The 18,986-nt window shown below is 33.8% G+C and overlaps 1 protein-coding gene across 1 annotated transcript in view; it reads right to left on the bottom strand.

Annotated features, from left to right (window-relative positions):
• Nucleotides 1-18,986, bottom strand: part of LOC128790603 (sodium channel protein type 2 subunit alpha-like) — a 45,300-nt gene that overhangs the window by 16,125 nt on the left and 10,189 nt on the right. The window contains exons 8-17 of the mRNA XM_053947493.1: nt 18,180-18,321; nt 17,127-17,333; nt 16,069-16,359; nt 15,062-15,442; nt 13,465-13,597; nt 12,395-12,633; nt 10,436-10,609; nt 9,268-9,624; nt 7,012-7,464; nt 551-668 (exon numbers count right to left, since the gene is read on the bottom strand). Coding sequence (XP_053803468.1) covers nt 551-668; nt 7,012-7,464; nt 9,268-9,624; nt 10,436-10,609; nt 12,395-12,633; nt 13,465-13,597; nt 15,062-15,442; nt 16,069-16,359; nt 17,127-17,333; nt 18,180-18,321 — 2,495 coding nt within the window. The remainder of the gene's footprint in view (nt 1-550; nt 669-7,011; nt 7,465-9,267; nt 9,625-10,435; nt 10,610-12,394; nt 12,634-13,464; nt 13,598-15,061; nt 15,443-16,068; nt 16,360-17,126; nt 17,334-18,179; nt 18,322-18,986) is intronic.

Here is an 18,986-nt window from a genome sequence, read left to right as displayed (position 1 = left end):
AAATAGATACATAGGATGTCATCTACCTGTTTTAACCCACAGTATACTTATAGATACTCTCCCCCATTAATGCTGCAATGTCAACAAAATAAGCTTATTGTTTGAGTCAAACTCTCCATTGAATAATGGTGGATAATCTGAATCACCCACTGGATTGCTTTCTAGCACTAGGAAGTGATTAATCACATTATTCCCTTTTAAATTTCTCAGTGAAGTGAGCCTAGTGTAGGGCTTGATCTTGCAGATTTCACTACTGACAAAGTAATTTATATCAACAGAATTACTGTCTGCTGAGAATAAGTTTATAGAATTGTGCCTAGTGATTATTTTAAAATGTTATGAATTATTACATACACACATATTGAACTTTGCTTTAACAAATTACTTCATAGATGTTGGTATTGCTATCTACAACAGGCAAAATTAATTATACCCTAAGACTTGATGAATTAGGATGCAGGACTGCTGTAGCAAATAGCTTCCTTGAACTTCCAATGTTTGTTGCAAACAAGCAAAATGTAATTGCTAGGCCCAAATTTTATTTCCATACCTTCTGTAAAGCATGCTTGTAGTTCTGATGCTTTTTCTGGTTCAGTTTCACTTTTTTCTTCTCCAAGGACAGCTAAATTAACTGTACTTCCTTCTGATGAGCTGGAAAAATCTAGCTTCTGAAAATAAAATTCAATGATATTTTTACTTTATTGATATTTATATTTTTAGAAGTGTAATTAACTAAGCATGCAACACCATGTGCCAGTAATAAGAACAATATTTTTCACCAGAAATACAAAAAAACACCCACACGTAGCAGTCAATGCTGTTGAAATGTGCATAAATTGTCCACTTTCTATCTAGAAATTGCACAGTACATCATGGAATCTTTAATGGAATTTCAGAATTTCTAGAAAGTTAACTGTTACCAAGTTGATTTGCTGATACATATTCTATTTACTTTGCTTTCTACTATTACTTTCTTATACATTTCAACTGGCATTAATTTGCATTCTTTTTGCCAATGCACATATGTAGTACACTGTGCATTCTGAAACTACCCATTACTCTGGTACACATACCTGTACAGTCAACACCCAGAAATAATTTTTGGGGTTTTTTGGGTTTTTTTTTAATAATTAATATTACATAAGTCACATTATTAAAATGATCCCCAAACATAAAAACAAACACACACACACAACCCCCCACCCCCATTCCAATACAGGAATAAGCCTTATTATATTATTTTGTAATCTGCCTATGTATTGCAGAGATGTGGAGATTTTAAGGGAAGATGTGGTGTCCTGTACACTTAAGTAAAGTATGAGTACCAAACTAAATCGGAGTAGTTTTGGTGACAGCATTCTCTGACATTTTACAATGTTATTATCAAGAACTATATAACATCAGTAATGAAGTCACACAAGTTAATGTCTGTAGGGAATGATGTAAGCACAATTTATAAAACAACCTCAGTTTTGTCAAATCATTACCACTTTTACCAATTTAGCTAGATTTTTATGATTAAGAGATATTTAAGAGATAAATGCAGACAAGTTACTACCCAATCGAATTGTACTTACACCTCAATTGTAAAATGTGAAAGGACAAGATTATTTTTGGCAATAAACTATTTCTTTATGTTTGTGAAAGAAGACAGATATGTAATATGATAACAATAAGTAACCCAGTATTCTGCATTAACTTTAATTAAAAATGGTTTTGTTATATTGCCTACTTTCCTATTACTTTACAAACTGATTATCTGGAATAGAACTCCCATATTACTAATGTTTACAGTAAAGATGTATTTTCTGTTTTAGCAACAATTTCAAAATAGCAATATTCACAGCAAACAACGTTTCCTACCATTACTTCTACTGAACCCAGGGATAGCACAATATGCCCTCCACAATTCTATTATTATGCTGCTTTCATCATTCCATGACATAGCATATATATTGCAAAATGTTGCAGTGGTGGTGAGTAAACTAAAAAATTTAATTAAATAAGTCAAATAAGTCAAATTATTATTTTTAAAATATATACTTTTTAAGAATAAAGAAGTTTTGTGTCATATCATTAATAAAAATTTGAAACAATGTGAAGTACCCTAAATAATTTGAACTATTAGCTTAGCAAATGACATTAATTCAAATGAAAGTATAAAAGAGGAACAACCACAAACACAAAAGTAACTGAAAAGAATCAATGTGTTTAGAACATGAAGTTATATATTTCATATAACTCATGGTAGAAGAATCAGAGATTAAAGCTTTTAAAAATTTATTTTTAATTACAAAAGGCAATTTTCTTTACTCTAGAAATAAAACTAGAGATTCCATGAACTATTTTCATATAAACCAGGTAGTCTGGTCTCCTCTTTCTCCTACAGATGGTATAGAGTATAATCCTACTGCTTGAAGAGTTACAGATTTAATTAAATATTGGTTCTCTTCTTTATGTGAGGGGCTCACACTTTTCACTAAGATGCAGGTATCAAACAACAACAATAACAAAAAAAGTGATTGTAAAAATCAATATGCACAGAAGAGTTTCTCCCTCTAATTAAAAAATAGAAAGTTAGTGTCTTTGCTATTTACAACAGAAGTCTTTGTAGAAGTCTAACTGATCTGGGGAACCACTCCAGGGAGAGAACTTTTAGGAAAGACAGAAATGTTCATCCTTCAACTTCCAGGGCCCCAGTTTATTAAACAGAGGTAAGAAGGCCACATTGTACGAACACGAAGCACTGGATTGAATGGATTAACTTAAAAATAATTGGCACACATATCTATTAGAAAAAAGTATTGCCTTATTATGCAGGGAAGGGTAAGTAAGACAAAGTGACACCCAAATGAAAAAGATTTGTATATTTTTCAGTCAAATGACTGGAAGCTCACATTTACTGGTTTGCATGCTGCTCTATGCTTGTCTAGACTCATGTAAGCAGAAGCCTGGGTTAGGAGCAGTGTCACATAATCAATATCCATCAAAAGACTCATCTCCTCATACCTGGGATCACTAGGATGGGATATTACCATTCTACTCTTCCCTACTAAAGTGCCTTTTTGAAAATAGCTTCCAAAAATCCCCAGAAAGGTATTTTTCCATTCCTTCTGAACTGTTTACCGTCCCCTCGGACACACAAGAGAGACCTAAATACTGCCAATTCGTAATACAGTACAAAAGAATACATGGAATATAATGATTCTCCAACAAATCCACACAAGTAAAAGTTGCATTTGCAAAAAGATTATCCCAGTGGTAAAGAACAGAACTGTCAAACTATAGAGAAGAGATCATCAGGAATAAGAAATGCATATCTTGGTACAATTAAGCTAAATAAAAAACTTTGTAAATTTTATGGTTCTACAGTTTCTGAATTTAGAGGTTTGGGAGTGTAGTAGTTCCTATTTTGTCTTTTTAAAAATTGTCTTCATTTGATCCTTATCCCAAGTTTTCCTATTTTATATTTCTTTCTTGTTTAAACATCCTTATTTATATAGTGTTAAACGATCCAGATTTATTTAGACACCTGCATAGAAATTTTAATTAATGTTTTATGTTTGTCTTTATAAAAATAAAGCAACTGGATTATATTCACAAAGAAACAATTACTTAGGCTGAAGAACAAAACTTACATAAATGATTCCCTATCTTCCAACCTTGCAGACATATATAAACTTCATGACTAGACTATAACTAAATCATTATATCTATATTCAAAGGAACTATGCATATGTATAAAAAAATACATTTGATTGTTCCTAGGAGTGCATCTGTCATCCTATATTTTAGCTTCGTTTATATAAGAAAACTGAAATGTGAATTACAAAAATGTTGTGAACAAACACAAAACTATTTCTATAAAAGATATAAACATTTTAGCATACAAGTAGCTGTATATATGTAATATTACAGAGGCATTGGTCAAATGAACATGATCAGAAAATGTTCATAACTACATGACAGCTAAAAACATAGTACAACAGATGAACAGAAAACACCAAGTGAGGACAACCTTTCCATTGTCATAAAATCATAGGTTGTTAACCTCTTTTAATCTTGAAAAGTGTTGATGCTTAATCATTCAGTTAACAATAATAAAACTTAAAAAGCATGCATGTTATGTCACGGAAATAGTACAGAAAATACCAAGGATGTAACAAGGAGAGAAGTGTGGGTGTTGCCCTCGGTCATGCTGTGATGTGACTCGTGGGACCCAGCTTACAGAGCGCTGCGCATGTTCCCGCTACATTGCAACATATGGGGGAAAAGATACTGGAGCTGAGTAGCATGCAGGCCAATCAATCTCAGAAGTGATCAAATATGTATGATTTGTTTAGGTAACCTGTGCAAACATGCTGACACGTTGCTCTGCCTGGTTTAAAAGCACCAGTCTTGACTGATCCAGCTTGATTTTACTCCTGTGAGAAAATGGTACGCAATGAAATTAAAATATGGTACCTTGAGGTTGCTTGAGTACTGGAAACAGAAGTGTGGATTCCTGCTTACTTAAAATATGTGTTTTCTAGATATGTCACACATTGGCAGAACATAACATTTTTAGGTGTGGATTAAAGCTTTAGGCATATCCAAATATATAATGGAAGAGGTAAGATTAGCAGAACATCCAAAGCTCGTAGATGTATACTGCACTTGGGCCTGAACATAAATAACACCCCACAAACAAAAACCCAAACCACCACCAAAAATCCATCACCCTCAAATCCTTCTCCTTTGGAAAAAAAAAAAAAAAAAAGAAAATACCCACACTATTTCAGCTTTAGGTATCCTTTAAGTGGTATTAACTAGACATTTAAAACAACAGAAATATATTTCTCCTTGAATTTAATTTTCAAGGTTATTCCTGGTCTTCACTAGATGCTAATTAGGATACATCTAGGTCCTTTATTTCAGAAAAGAGCTGCAGTCAAAACAAAAAGTAAATCATACCATGTTAAAAATGGAAACTTCTGCATAAGAAATTTTTCACAGCATCTTTAAATATTTAACTGAATGGTTTTTAAAGAATTTCAAACACTTCAAGGTGCATTATGGATTGTAGCAAACATAGCAATGAGAAACAAAACCTCATGCTTAGCAATAAACCTGTAAGTTCCTCAGTTTGTCTTCTGGTATAAATCTGATCTCACTTCTTCGCAATGGCTTCTCAAGGATTCATGAAATAATGAACAATTTCCCTACTGACTCTGAACGAATGTACACGAAATAAGGGGGGGTTTTGTTAGTTTATGTATCTCCTGTGGTTGCCAACTCTCAGCCAGTTTTCCAAATGTGAGAAGTCAAAACTGATACTAGGTAACAGTATCTTATGAACGGCTGGTGCTTATGGATCATCTTGAATATCAGAGCTAAGAAGGCAGAGATTTTGTCACTCAGTTCTAAAATATAAAATACTGAAGAAACAGGTGTCTTCAACTGAAGGCTAATTTACAGGCAAGAGGTAGATTTAAAGTTAAATAATCTGGATTCATTAAATACTCCTTCCAGAAAACCCAAGTTTTATTAAAACACTAAGAAATACAGTATCCTTCAGTCAGATAATATGTAAAAGTTGTAGTAGCTATTCAGCAAACATTATAGCTCTATTACATAGAGCAGTTTCTATTTTAAATGGGTTAATAATACTGTCTGCTTTGCTTTAAAGAAGCCTCTTAGTAATCTACAGTCTTCTCAACTGAGTGGTCAATGTAATGTCTGCAGTAACACAATCTCCAAAAAGTAGATGGAACAAATCAAGGATCAAGAAACAAGCTACTGAAATAACAAAAATTAGTGTAATACCACTGAACACTGTACTCTGCAATAAAAGAAACACCTGAAGAGTACTTTATTACACCTTTCTAAATTTAATTTCACTATACTTCCCAGGAACAAACTTATTTTCTTAACTTTGGAAGTAATACTGGCAAATTAACTTCCAGTTCAAAACAAAACACCTGAAAACCTAACATGCCCACAACCAGTCAAAAATCTCCCAGATTCATCAACTGAATGCCCAAAAACCAACCACACACGCACAAAAAAAAAGAAAAGAAAAGAAAAGAAAACAAAAACCAAACAAACAAAACCCCAAACCCACCAAAAAACCAAAACAATCCAGACAAAGAATCCAGACTGGAGTACAGCTGTCTGCACAAGCGACGATATTCTACTTATGTCCTCGTGTCTTCGGGTGCCAGAGGTGGTGTTACCAGACACAGCCTGCTCGAGCCACAGATTGCAATCTGAATTTTTAGTGTCTTTCAAAATCCTGCTGAAATCCAAGATTTTGCTTTTCCCCTCAGACTGAAGCTGCTAACAAATGACTACAGTCCTAGAGATGACTCAGTTTAAAATGAGGCAGTTGTCTTAGAAATGACTGGTTTAAAACTCCTCAAAAAAAAAAAAAGAAATTAATTTTTTTTCATTCAGTAATTCTATTTTTTTCTTGAGGTTTTAGTTGATACATTCACATTATAATACAAACATTGCTCCCTTGGCTTTCCCCATTATTCTGATTTCAGAATATGAAAACAGTTGCTACTGCTCTCATTAGCCTGAGTCAGCACCTCTGGAAAGTTTATCCAGTAAAAGAAATGCTGATTTTCCTTTAAGCGTATTAATATTCTTTATTAATATCTTCCCTAATATTTTTAAATAGCAGTTTACTTAAATTTAGCTCACAAAAACATTACAAGATTATAAAAAAACCCCAGTCTTTTGACACTCTTTATTCTGTACATATATACTAAGTTCTCTCTTCAACTAACAATTTGGTAGTTTGCTTTACAAACGTCTTTATAAATGGATTCACATATATTTATACAGTTCTTCCAGGATTTCCTACTCTCTTGAACTCCACTTTCCCACTTCAGATTATTCACTCTCTGTACAGTCCAAGAATCTTGAGTTACAATTGCTTTGCATTTCTAAGCAGGAAGAATTACACTTGAAACAATACAGTTAGTATAATTTGTTCATCTAAAATATAAAATGCTTAAATTTTACCTCCTTGCTTTCATCCAAATCTGAGTCACTGCTAAACTCTTCTGTATTCAGACGCTCAAAATCAGACTCTCCAACAGCTATTGGTACTGTAACAGTAAGGCTTGGGTTGTTTATGAATGATGTATAATCACTGCCACCTATAACAGTGGCCATTCCATTTTCATTTTTGCCATAATTTGTATCTATCCTTAGTTCAGTGATGGTAGAATTTGAAATGCAATGATTTCTCTCAACATTCAACTGATCTGTTGCTGTTCTTTGGTTTACTGCAGCTTGTTTTCCCAAACAAGACCTTCGGACACATTCACCTGCTTTTTTCTTCACATAATCTATTCCCTTCTGAATTCTTGCAACAGCAATCTGCAAGTTGTTCATTTCATTATCATCATCTGTAGCAGCAAGGTTGTCCGAACTAAATGAACTCAGCAGCAAGGCCAGAAAAAGATTCAGCACCTAATTAAAAAAAAAAAAAAGTGAAGACAACAGAGCTGATTTTTTCCATTTCTCATCCACACAGTTCTTATGAACTCATTATGAACACAGGCTTTGTGTTTTCATCGACAGTAATGATTCTGAAAGTACACAGTAAAGAAAATGCAAATGCACTTTAAGTACAACAGTTTCCCTACACCTCAACAGAGGGGGTTTGTGGCTTTACATTGCTTATATTTGTAGAAGGTCAGAAATTAATGATTCTTTTGTACTGTCTGAACAGATTCAACATGTTTACCTTTCTGGCAAATTGCAGCACTCTGATCTGTGCAGAAAACACATTTTCTACGTGCTGGTCCAAACTCACACGAACAATTTTTTTGTATGCAACTTAAAAAATGAAGAATGCACCCTGTCTTTTAATCCCCAAGTCATCCTTTTCCACAGCACAACAAAACATAGAACATATATCAGTTACAAAAGCCCAGAGGTTACCAGGAACTCAAATGCCAAAGTAGCAGAGTACCAGCTCTTAAAATCTTCTAATCAGCTCTTCCATCAGCTTGGAAGATAAAAAAATGTTTTGGAAACACAGGAAGACAAATGGATAAAACAGCCCTGAACATAGAGCAGGGATGTCTGCTCATGTAAGAGTTTCTCCAAGAGCTATGGAATAAAATCAGGATATAGCAAACACTGTGGAAATATTCACATAGGAGAATACTTCAGTCTACAAAGTTCAATCTTCTGGTTTAGAAAACTACTTATGGAGTTTAATCAAACAACTTCACAGTTCTCTTCATTATAAGACAATAGACTTGTAGAAAATCCTGAAGCAAGTGGCTGTGCAACTAGATGCAGGGCTGGCTTGGTTTAAAGATACTTACCTTATTCCTCTCAGAAATTTTATTCTTAAGGAATACTTACAGGATGGCTAATTTAAAATCTCTTCTGCTACTGAAAATTGTTTAAAGCAGAGATGTTTAATGACAGAAAGAATGAGAAAATTGGACCAATAGGCAGAGCAATTAATGTCTTAAATACTGGCAAGCTAAAAAATAAAAATAAAACATTTTAAAAGAGAAATTTATACGAATTAGTGCAAATCTGATGTTTTCCTCTGAAAAAGAAAAAAGCAGATATAATACAGGCCATGTTAGAAGTATCTGTAGAAAGCACGAAATAGCAAGCAAAAAAGTGAAGAAGCAAAAGAAAACCTGAAGTAATTGAAGCTGGGATTTTTTTCTCCATAACAACTTCCTTCTAATTCAAGTTTCCTTAATCCATTTGTGTAAAATGCTGGCAGTGCAGCAAGCGGGTCTCAAAATGGCATATATTTCAGAGCCTTACTAATGCAATAGCAGTCATTTAGACAGGAGAGATCAGAGAAAGATTTTTAAAAAGGCCAAATAACCTGTCTAAGTGTGATTGGAAGCAATGACTAAATTGGTTAGGGAGAAAAGGCCCTGTTATATCCCCTTCTGCAAATAAGAAACTTCCACTCTGGAAGTCCAACACTGAGGGTGCCCTTGCTCTTCTCTCCCTCTCTAGGTAAGCAGGAGTAGCCCACAACACCCTGAGCTGCACGCTCTCATCCACATCTCTGAACTACACTCCAGACCCCTGACGGGGGGTCATCCTCCAAGCCGAGGACTCCAGATAGGCTCAGAAATCTAACAAAGATTTCAAAACCCATACTCATAACAAACCCAAATAATAAAAATCATATTTTAAAAGAATATTTAATAATACTTTTATAATTAATTACTGGTTCTCTTACCTTTCATATTCTAAATGAATTGTGAAATTACTTTGGCTACATACCACTAGGTTTCCAATCACCATGACCATCATGAAAACAATAAGGCACATGGTTTGGCCTGCAACCTCCATGCAGTCCCACATGGTTTCTATCCATTCTCCACACAGCACTCGGAATACAATCAGGAAAGAGTGGAAAAAGTCGTGCATGTGCCAGCGAGGAAGTTCACAGTCACTGGAGATCTTGCAGACGCATTCCTTGTAGCTCTTCCCAAAGAGCTGCATCCCAACCACAGCGAAAATGAACACAATGATGGCCAGCACCAGGGTCAGATTCCCCAGAGCCCCCACTGAGTTGCCAATAATCTTAATCAGCATATTTAGAGTTGGCCAAGATTTTGCCAATTTGAAAACTCGCAACTGGAAGAAAAAAATACAGGCATTATTTGCAGAAGTTACAAAAATGCTATAGAGAAGACAGCCTGTTACAAACTAGTGACTCTCAGCAACAGCAAAAAGAAGGAATTTCAACATGATTCGAACAACCATAACTTCCATAGCATTTTACGAAACCCACACTTTTAAAATGTAATAAATTTTAGACTTTGCTCTTTTTTTTTTTTCCTCTGGGTTTTTTTTTTTTTTTGGTAGTGTTGTTTGTTTGTTTGTTTGAGCATATCTATTCTTTTCCACATGAAAGAAAAGCATACTGGTTGTATTTGTTCAGACAGTGGATTCTGAACACATACACTTTGGACATTACATGTAGAAACATATTAAAATAATAATATTTTCTAATAAAATAAAGATTTTTTTTTTGCTAAGGGAAAAGAAAAATCAATCTTCTTAAAATTCATTAAACCCATGAATTTTATAATTCCTACATTTTAAAAGAACACCTCTAGCCTTCTTGCTATTTCCAGATATGAAAGTCAACAAGACTACAAAGTTTTCCACTTCTCAATATGCACTAAACAAATTGTACATTTCACTGAACTTTACTCATTCATGTTTAAACAATTACAACAAAATTACAGCTCTTTCCCTTGAAAGAATATTTACTCCTGAACAGTAAAATGACACACAGTATTCAATGATAAATAATTTTTAAAACATGCCTGCAGACTATCCTGTGTCACTTACTAAAAAGTATACTAAAAGGTGTCTTATTTATATGAATAGAGTTGAAATACAAACACAATTCATTAATTAATGCAGATGTATTATTTACCAATCTGAATGATCGGAGAACGGATAATCCATCCACGTCTGACAAAAAAAGCTCCACCAAACTAAGAGTAACTATAAAACTATCAAAAATATTCCAGCCAACTTGGAAATAATTAAAAGGATGCATGGCAATTATCTTGAGAACCATTTCTGCTGCAAAAATTCCAGTAAAAACCTGAAGAAAAAGATGTTACTGTTACTTTATGGATGAATATGAAGAAGTTGAACCCACAGATAAGGAACAACTGAAGAAAGAAGTAACACCCCTCTTACAGAAGGATGCCACGAAGTAAAATTATTACAAGCTGAGCCCCACAGAGAAGGTAAGTAGCAACATCAAAATGAGCTGTAGCATAAATATGTAACATCAGTTAAAGCTAAGACGCATTTTGTGTATACCAAAGAATAAGCTACTCCTATCAGGCCTCCAGTTTGCTCCTTATATCTGCCATTTATCAAATTAAATCTAATTAAAGAAACTTTCCCCAGCAAGATAATACACTCACTCTTGTCAGAATGGAAGCTTTAACAGAGGTGTGTGGGAAAACATGAATTGGTCATAAATTGGAGTAATGTACCACTAATGAGGTCTATATAAGAGCTCACAAGTAAGCTTATCTTCTCTAACGGCCAAAAAAAAGGTGCCAAGGCTTGCCTAAGTAAAACTTCTTCCTGACTCTGAATGCCTCTGATATCTTTGGAAGCAGCAGGCAAACACCACCTCTGAAATAAGCTCATTGTATTTACTCTAGATGTATGATCACCAGTATCTACAAAACTGCATAAATTACTATCTTTCATGAGAAAGATGAAAAAAATTCAAAACAATCAGGAGCATTTTACAGTCTCTAAAATGTAGAGCTACAGAGTCCAAAATGGAAGAAAGCAACTGCTGAAATCATACCAGTGTCATACTGGCTGACTGGGAGCACACACAAACTCCTGGCATGAAGGAACACTTATACTCACACATGCTAAGCTACTCCGTTACACAGGAAAGGTAGGAATGGGAGTTTCCTGGGTAAAACAGACAGACATGATCCCAAGACAGTTCTCTGAAACAGCCATTGATCCTCATCTATTTATTTTCCCTATCTTTTCCTCAAAGAAATCCTGCATATATTTCAAACAGCAACATGAGATATTTACTTTCTACAGATAATGATCTCTAATTCCAGGTTAAGGTGAAAACAGTGATTGGATAAAAATATCAGCATACAATTTAAATGCTGATACTTTAACTCTTTAAGTCTGAGTATGTTACAAAAAGGTATTAGAATGTCACATATTCTAATAACCAAATTGTTTTATTATTTTTCTAGATCATAATCACCAGAATAACTACTTAGAATAAGCAGATTAAGAAGTATAGCAGATCTGTATTATTGCTGTTATAAACCAAGTAAAGCTATGTCACCAAACCTGAACTACAGACTGTGTCCATCAAGGAACAAAACCCAGATGTATCAACAGATACTCTTAGAATAAGTCACACATTCTTTGCCTTCCAAATTGTTACAGTCCAATCAAATAAATGGTCTTCAAGGAAATACAAATTCAACACATAGAAATAGCAGTGAAAAATAATAATCCAAAATAGCATTCAGCTCTTTTTGTATTATCACTGATACTTTCACTAAAAAGGATCTTATTTGACTCCTACTTATTTTTGTAATACTAAACAAAAGCATGTCAGATTTCTTTCAGTTTCATGTAATTCAAACTCTGGCTGTTGGAAACTCCATTGAAGAAGCTGTAATACAGAAGTCAAACTTCAAGATACAACATCTCTCAAATACTCTTATATACAACATATTTCAAATAGTATTTTTAGACTATTTTTAGTACAATTAAGCCTTTAACATTTATTTTATGGGATGACAAAAATTATAAAAGCAATTCTATTCCAAAGAGAAACCAGATTCCAACTGTATAAAATTTTATAGATTGAAGGACTTACCAGATTTCCCACTGAAAGTACAGTGCCAAAATGTTCAGTCATTGGATAATGTTCCATGGCCATAAATAGTGTGTTTAAAACTATGCAAATAGTGACAGCCAAATCAACAAATGGATCCATTACAATAAATTCAACTACACTCTTTACTTTTAACCAGGGCTCACAACACTCCCAAATTAAGAAAGTGTGGGCAAACTTATCCCAGCAAGGTGGACATTTTTGTCTGGATCCTTCAAGTTCTGGAGAAAAAGAGAAATTTATAGTGAACAAGTTTTGGAGAATGTGGAGGTAATTTTTTATCTGCTTTTTCAGGTTTTAATCTTTATACCTCATACCACTAAGGACACTTGGAAGAATATCCTCAGATTTCCAGGAACTTAATTTATTGTTTCTGATACAAAAGGTTTTAGAAGACTAAAAGAAAAACCTCAAGTGTTCTGAGCAAATAATTTAAAAACTTGTCTGTTTTTAGTAACATATGACTGTGCTTAAAAAAAAACCCAAAAAACATTAAAAGCCACACTTATGATTAGGGATCTTTTTTTCAGTAAAACTTCCAACTTCAATGTTCTCTTAAATGTCTAAATACTTATTTTCAGGAAAAAAATAACATTAATTTTAGCCTGAAAGGGGTTCTGAAAATTATTCAAGTTTTTTCATTATTTTCACTAGTAGCCATTCCATTATTCAAAGTAATCCTTGTACAAATTTTCTTCTCCTTGTTAACTAAAGCCTGGCCTTGAATTTGCTCTAATATTTTTATGGGATTGTTAGTGGCAAATGTATCACAAAGCATTTCTTCCAATAACTGCATTGCTCAGCATGAATAACTAGCATAAAACACATACATATGACCCATTTTAATTACAATGAGTTTTTTACATCAGCCTGTTTATCAGAGTCCTTCCTTTTTTTTTCACTATGTACATGCATTTTTTTCCTGTTATCCAGTTTATGTATTTGCAATGGCTACATATCTTTTCTCTTCTGTATTTGTATTGTGATATAATACCTCCAAGCAAGTCTAAGAGTGTGTCAAGAAAGTTCAGGTGTCTACAGTTACAACACACCTTCCATTCTATTTGTGATAACATCAGCTAGACTCATGGCCCTTTCCCTTAAATCAGGATCCTCCAGCAACTCCATTGGTATTTGATACGAACTTGTACGTCTGTTCTTTATTTCTATTTCTGTGGTTGTGCTCTATAAAAAAAAAATAAAAAATAAGGTGTGTAAATTCAACCTTAGAAATACTGTGATTTTTTTTAAATTACAATTTTCATTATATACTTCCTAATATATAATACTTTTAAAACATTAAGAAAAACATTTGGATACTTAGCTCCCATACTTCCACTGTATCCCACTTCCAATTATATTCAAATAACATTACTCCACGTTAGACACCAATAAATTATGGAGGGGCTACAGCCAAGAAAAGAAAGCAAGACTTGCAGAACTTGTGTAAAAACAATTCCCAGTTCCATACTTTCTCTACCAATATTTCCGTTCTAAACTAGCTCATTCACAAGATACTTCTAACAAGTTTTTAATGCTAGGAAGATTCTGCAGCAACAACTATTCCATAAAATAAAGTTTTAAAGATCAGTTTTGATCTCTATACCCATTCAAAACTTATTTAAATTGTATTTTCTAAATTGAATCATTATCAAGTCTGATTTATTTTAGGAATTTCAACTGAAGAAACAGCATAGGTCTGACTTAAATGATCCCAAAAATAAATACTTGTTTTATATGATTTTATTTTTAAAATGAAAGCTATGTTATAACTATAGTATTGAGCACATCTCAGTTACGAAACATTTTTGAATGGGTAGACTTTTTTTCAGTCCATTAAATATATGCATGAAAATAAACATATAATAAACTGCAAGAAGATTATAACTGCAAGGCATCTGGCTGATAACTGCAAGGAAGCTGGCTGATGTACTTTCAGGTGCTGTGACACATACAGAAATTTCTGTTTCAGTAAAATAACATTTTTAGGAAAAAACATGCAGATGTCTGTGCTACATTCCCAAAGCAGACTGAGGGAAAAGGAAAAACCAAGCAGAATTAAAATGTTTTGATGATTTGGGGTTTTTTTTTTTTTTTTTTTTTTTTTTTAATTATACAATGAGCCTAGGCAGCGAGCAACTCAGATAGTCTTTGAAACCCAAGAGGAAAAAATGCTTTCAGGACTTTTAAAATTTCAACATAATCTTTAAAACTATGCTATATTTGCACAATACCAAATGTATGAACAAATGCATATTACTGACAGAGAATCAGAAAATACACTTAAAAGGAGGCTAAAACCATAAAGAAAAAAAGAATTGAAATAATCTAATAATGTACAGGAAGCTTAGAGTTGGACATCCTATTTTGCACTCTAAAACAAATTTAGCAATGGAGCATTACTAATCTGATTCATTAAGCATATGTATGCGTATCTTTTCTTTCCAGGTATGTAAAAACTTACTGCTTTGCTCTCTTTCATGCTTCAGCCTCTCATTTTTGACTGAATCAACTTCAAACCCATTTAATTACAGTAAGATCTGCAAAAGCATTCATGACTTCCAATCCATTTTCAAAGCAATAATTTCACTGAAACACTGTCCATGCAATAAAGGCCAGGAAACCTGGAGTAATTTATAACTTTCTTACATTGTCATCAGTCGTTGGTTTATCTATTATCACCTCTGGCAGAAGTTGTGCAGTAGGAGACAAGAGACCTGCTGGTCCCTCCACCAAGGAAACCACTCCATTGCAATCCACGGTGCTATGCATCTTCCCATTCACTGGGAAGACTGTCAGCCTTCTGGATGACCTGCTGGCCTGGCTGATGTTACTGCTGCGCCGCTCACTGGGCCTGCGCGGCAGAAACAGAGAACCTCTTCTGCTCGAATTGTCCTCAAACGTGCTGTGCTCATCGTCAGCAAAGTCATTTTCTGAACCCCTCTCTCTTCCGTCGTCTCTAAAACTGAAAAAACTTGTTCTGCTACTAGGCCTGGGAGAAAACAGGGAGCCATGAACACTCAGCAAAGACTGCAAAGGAAACATAAAAAATGACGGTCTGAAGATTGTAAGTATACAAAATGCATGTCTATGTATAAGAAAAACAATAGTAATTTATATTCCCCAGGAATTTGTCAATGTTAATACACTGCTTCAGGCTGATCTCAAAGATGCATTACAGATGAAAGTCAACTGAGTGGGTAAATTTACAGTGTGCCTAAAACAATAACCGGAGAGAAAAAAAAATAACATGCATAAGGCCATAGTAGTTTCAATCTCTGCTTTAAAAAGAAAAACCAAGGTTTCCATAAACTCCCAATGATCCACACAGATCATGCATTACTTTAAAAGGTATCAAGACCTTTAGTCTTCTAAATTTATACATTATACTTAAATTTTCCTTTTATGAATTAAGAAGGCATTTCTATTTCAGATTAACTAGGAAAACGCAATGCTGCTGTGCATGTTAAGGTCCTAAATAATAAAATGAGAGATTTTTTAAGGTACACTTTAGAAAATAATACCAATAGTAAGTTGGTATTTAAGAGAATGCTACATTATTTCTCCTTTGATGCCTTACATTGCAATGTTGCAGTGAAGTTTGTTGTGTATGACAGTAATCTCACAATTCCAAAAATGACAATTGCATTACTCACCTGGTGGGGTGATGTAAATGGCTTCCCATAAGTTAGTCTGTTCCCATCAAAAGAAAACCGGAAACCTTTCTTTTTGATACTGCCATCTGATTCAGATTTTGGAAGCTTCTCATCCTTCAAGTCATCCTCTTCTCCAGAGAGCTCTCTCTGCCTTCTTTTCTTCCTTCTATTTCTCCTTTCTTTGGCACTTTTTGAGCTAAGCTTGGATGCATCTGAAGAACTATCTGAGGGCGCAGCATTCTCACTTTCACAGCTGTACTCAGTCATCTCTACTGCAGCTGCTGCTATTGCCTGCCATAGCAATTATTTAACAAGATGCTTTATAAATCACACCATTTTAAAAGAAGGATATAGCCCTTGTTCCTAAGATTACTATCAAATTACTTCTAGCAAACAGTGTAGTTGGATTTGTGCAAAGCTACAAATGAAATTCTGTAGTATGAATGGAATTCAAATGGCGTTCTACTTAGCATCTGTGTCATGGAGTCAGCCCACATCATCTACAGCCACAAAGTTCATTAGAAAACATTGGAAAATTATTAAATTTATTAATTAGAGTGAAGACAACAGCAAACAAAAGACCTAAACAGAGTGACACTTCAGTCTGTATTAATTTAGTAAACTAATCCTAACTTTTATTGTAAGTAGCCTCCTCAAGCTGCTTCCAGTCTTTGATTCGCTAGTAGCAGCACAAGTAGCAAAAATGAATCAGAAATTTATAGATGAAAATATTTTACACTCTAATCACGGGTTGAAAAGTACTGAAATTATTTCTAGGATGAGAATTTGGAAAATCATCATGACAGTTTACTAGCTACTACCCCAAAATAATAGAGCTTCATTTAAAACTATTAGTGTGATTTGGATACTACTCTCTGTTCTCAGTTCAGAAATTTATTAATACTTTATATATTATATATTTTAAAAGCAGTCTACAGTATTTGCAAGGTATGTTAAAGAATTAAATTTTTTAAATATGTAAATTTAATTACTGGTTTTGTTTTAACAAATAGCATGCAAAGGAACGCACCAAGGTCCAGATTCTTGTTAGAAAATACCTGAGCTTCTTCTTGCTGCTTCCGCAGTTGTTCAAGCTTCAGTTTAAAGTCTGCCTCCCTCTGCTCTGCTTCAACAATAGTTGCTTGATTTTGTTCTTCATAGGCCATGGCAACCACAGCCAAAATCAAGTTAATCAAATAGAAGGAACCCAGAAAAATCACCACAACAAAAAATATCATGTATGATTTGCCCACAGCTCGTAGTGTCTATAGGAGGAGAAGAGAAATCAACCAGCTGGTGAAGAAATGCATCAGTCCTGCAGTTCATAAGCGTTAATGATTTTGAAAAGTGCAAAACTTAGTTGGTTTTTCTTCTGTAGTAAAATCACACAAGTTTTCTGAATTACAAAATAATCAAAATAAAGGGAGCATTCTTGTATGTGAAAAATATGCCAAAGGATCACGCTGCTTAGCGACAAACCTCTTTCAATGCCTAATAATCTTGAGAAGTATGTGGGATCAGAGTTCTTAATGTAAGTCACATATCACAGGTTGGAGTCTTAGAATGCTTACCATGTATTAGCATGCTTTTCCTTTGAAATAACCAAATTAATTAAAAATGGCACAACTGATTAGATAATTAGAAGATAGTATTTATTATAATTAATACATTTGCACACACCATATAATGAAAAGCTACTGTAAGAAAGTTAATTTGTATCAAGTCATTCATTCTAAGTCATAAAAAATAGGATTAAGGGTACTGAAATTAAGGTTCAGGTTTTGCTGTCATGAAGTCTTTTTACTTTAATTTTACTTTAATTTACTTTAATTTAAACTCAATATTGACATTTTTGAAAATATCCAGAGACACAAAATGAAACATACACTGTAAAAATTAAAGGACCAAAAAACCCCTCATGTGCCTCTTCAGAAATAATGAGATTCTGTATCAAGTGTCCATGTCTGCTTAGTTTTGCAACTGAATTTTCTTCCTTTGATAAATTTTAATAGCTAACAATAGCAATGGTATTTAATATAAAAAAGAATGGCCTTTCCATGATTGATTTGGGGCCAGTAATATGCTAACCACAATTTTTAAAATATACTCACCAACTGATAAAGATTTTCCCAATAGTCCTGTGTCATCAGTCGAAACAGTGACAAGAAAGCCCAACTGAATGTGTCAAAGCTAGTATATCCATAGTTGGGGTTTTTACCAGCTTTCACACAGATAAACTCTTCTGGGCATTTACTAGAAGAGGGAAAAAAACAAAGAAAAAGAGGCAAAACAATCCATACATAAGTTTCATATAGAATGTTTTAAAATTATTGTTTCTTGAGCTTCTTATTAAGCTTCATCTGTGGAGGGTGCTGCTATTTATGGCACAAAACAACACAAGGATTAGTGGGGAAATTAAAAGGAAAGGGAAATTAGTGGGAAAATTATTCTTTAAAGAATAATCCAGAGTGAGCAAACAAGTAATGTCAATATTTTCTTCTATCACCTTTCACAATTTTAAACAAAATAAAGTTTATTATCAATAGTTTGATATTACCTCTTCAGATATCTCTTCAGTGAAAATAATATATGTAGTTAAGACAGAGATTTCAATAGGTGAATACTTCCATGCAGGAAAAAGACAGCCAGCACACATATTTTATGCTGAACTTTGTCTGTGAGGTTGGCATACCAGATTTCTTGGCTTCTTCATATCTGTGAGCCTAATTAACAAATTCTACCAATTTGTCAAGAGCAAAAAACCAGCATAGGAATACTTCTATCTCATGAAATTTTTCATATTGGTTTTGAGAGTAGGTGATGCAATCTTGATATCAAATGTAAGCACACTGTTTCAATTAGGACAGAAGAGGCTCTTGTCCCCAAAACCTCAACAGAAAAACACTATGAAGATTTCT

This window comes from Vidua chalybeata, chromosome 7 (assembly GCF_026979565.1).
Source record: "Vidua chalybeata isolate OUT-0048 chromosome 7, bVidCha1 merged haplotype, whole genome shotgun sequence".
Taxonomy (NCBI): Eukaryota; Metazoa; Chordata; class Aves; order Passeriformes; family Viduidae; genus Vidua; species Vidua chalybeata.
The sequence above is the reverse complement of the archived record's forward strand: the minus strand, read 5'-3'. Positions and strand labels throughout refer to the sequence as shown.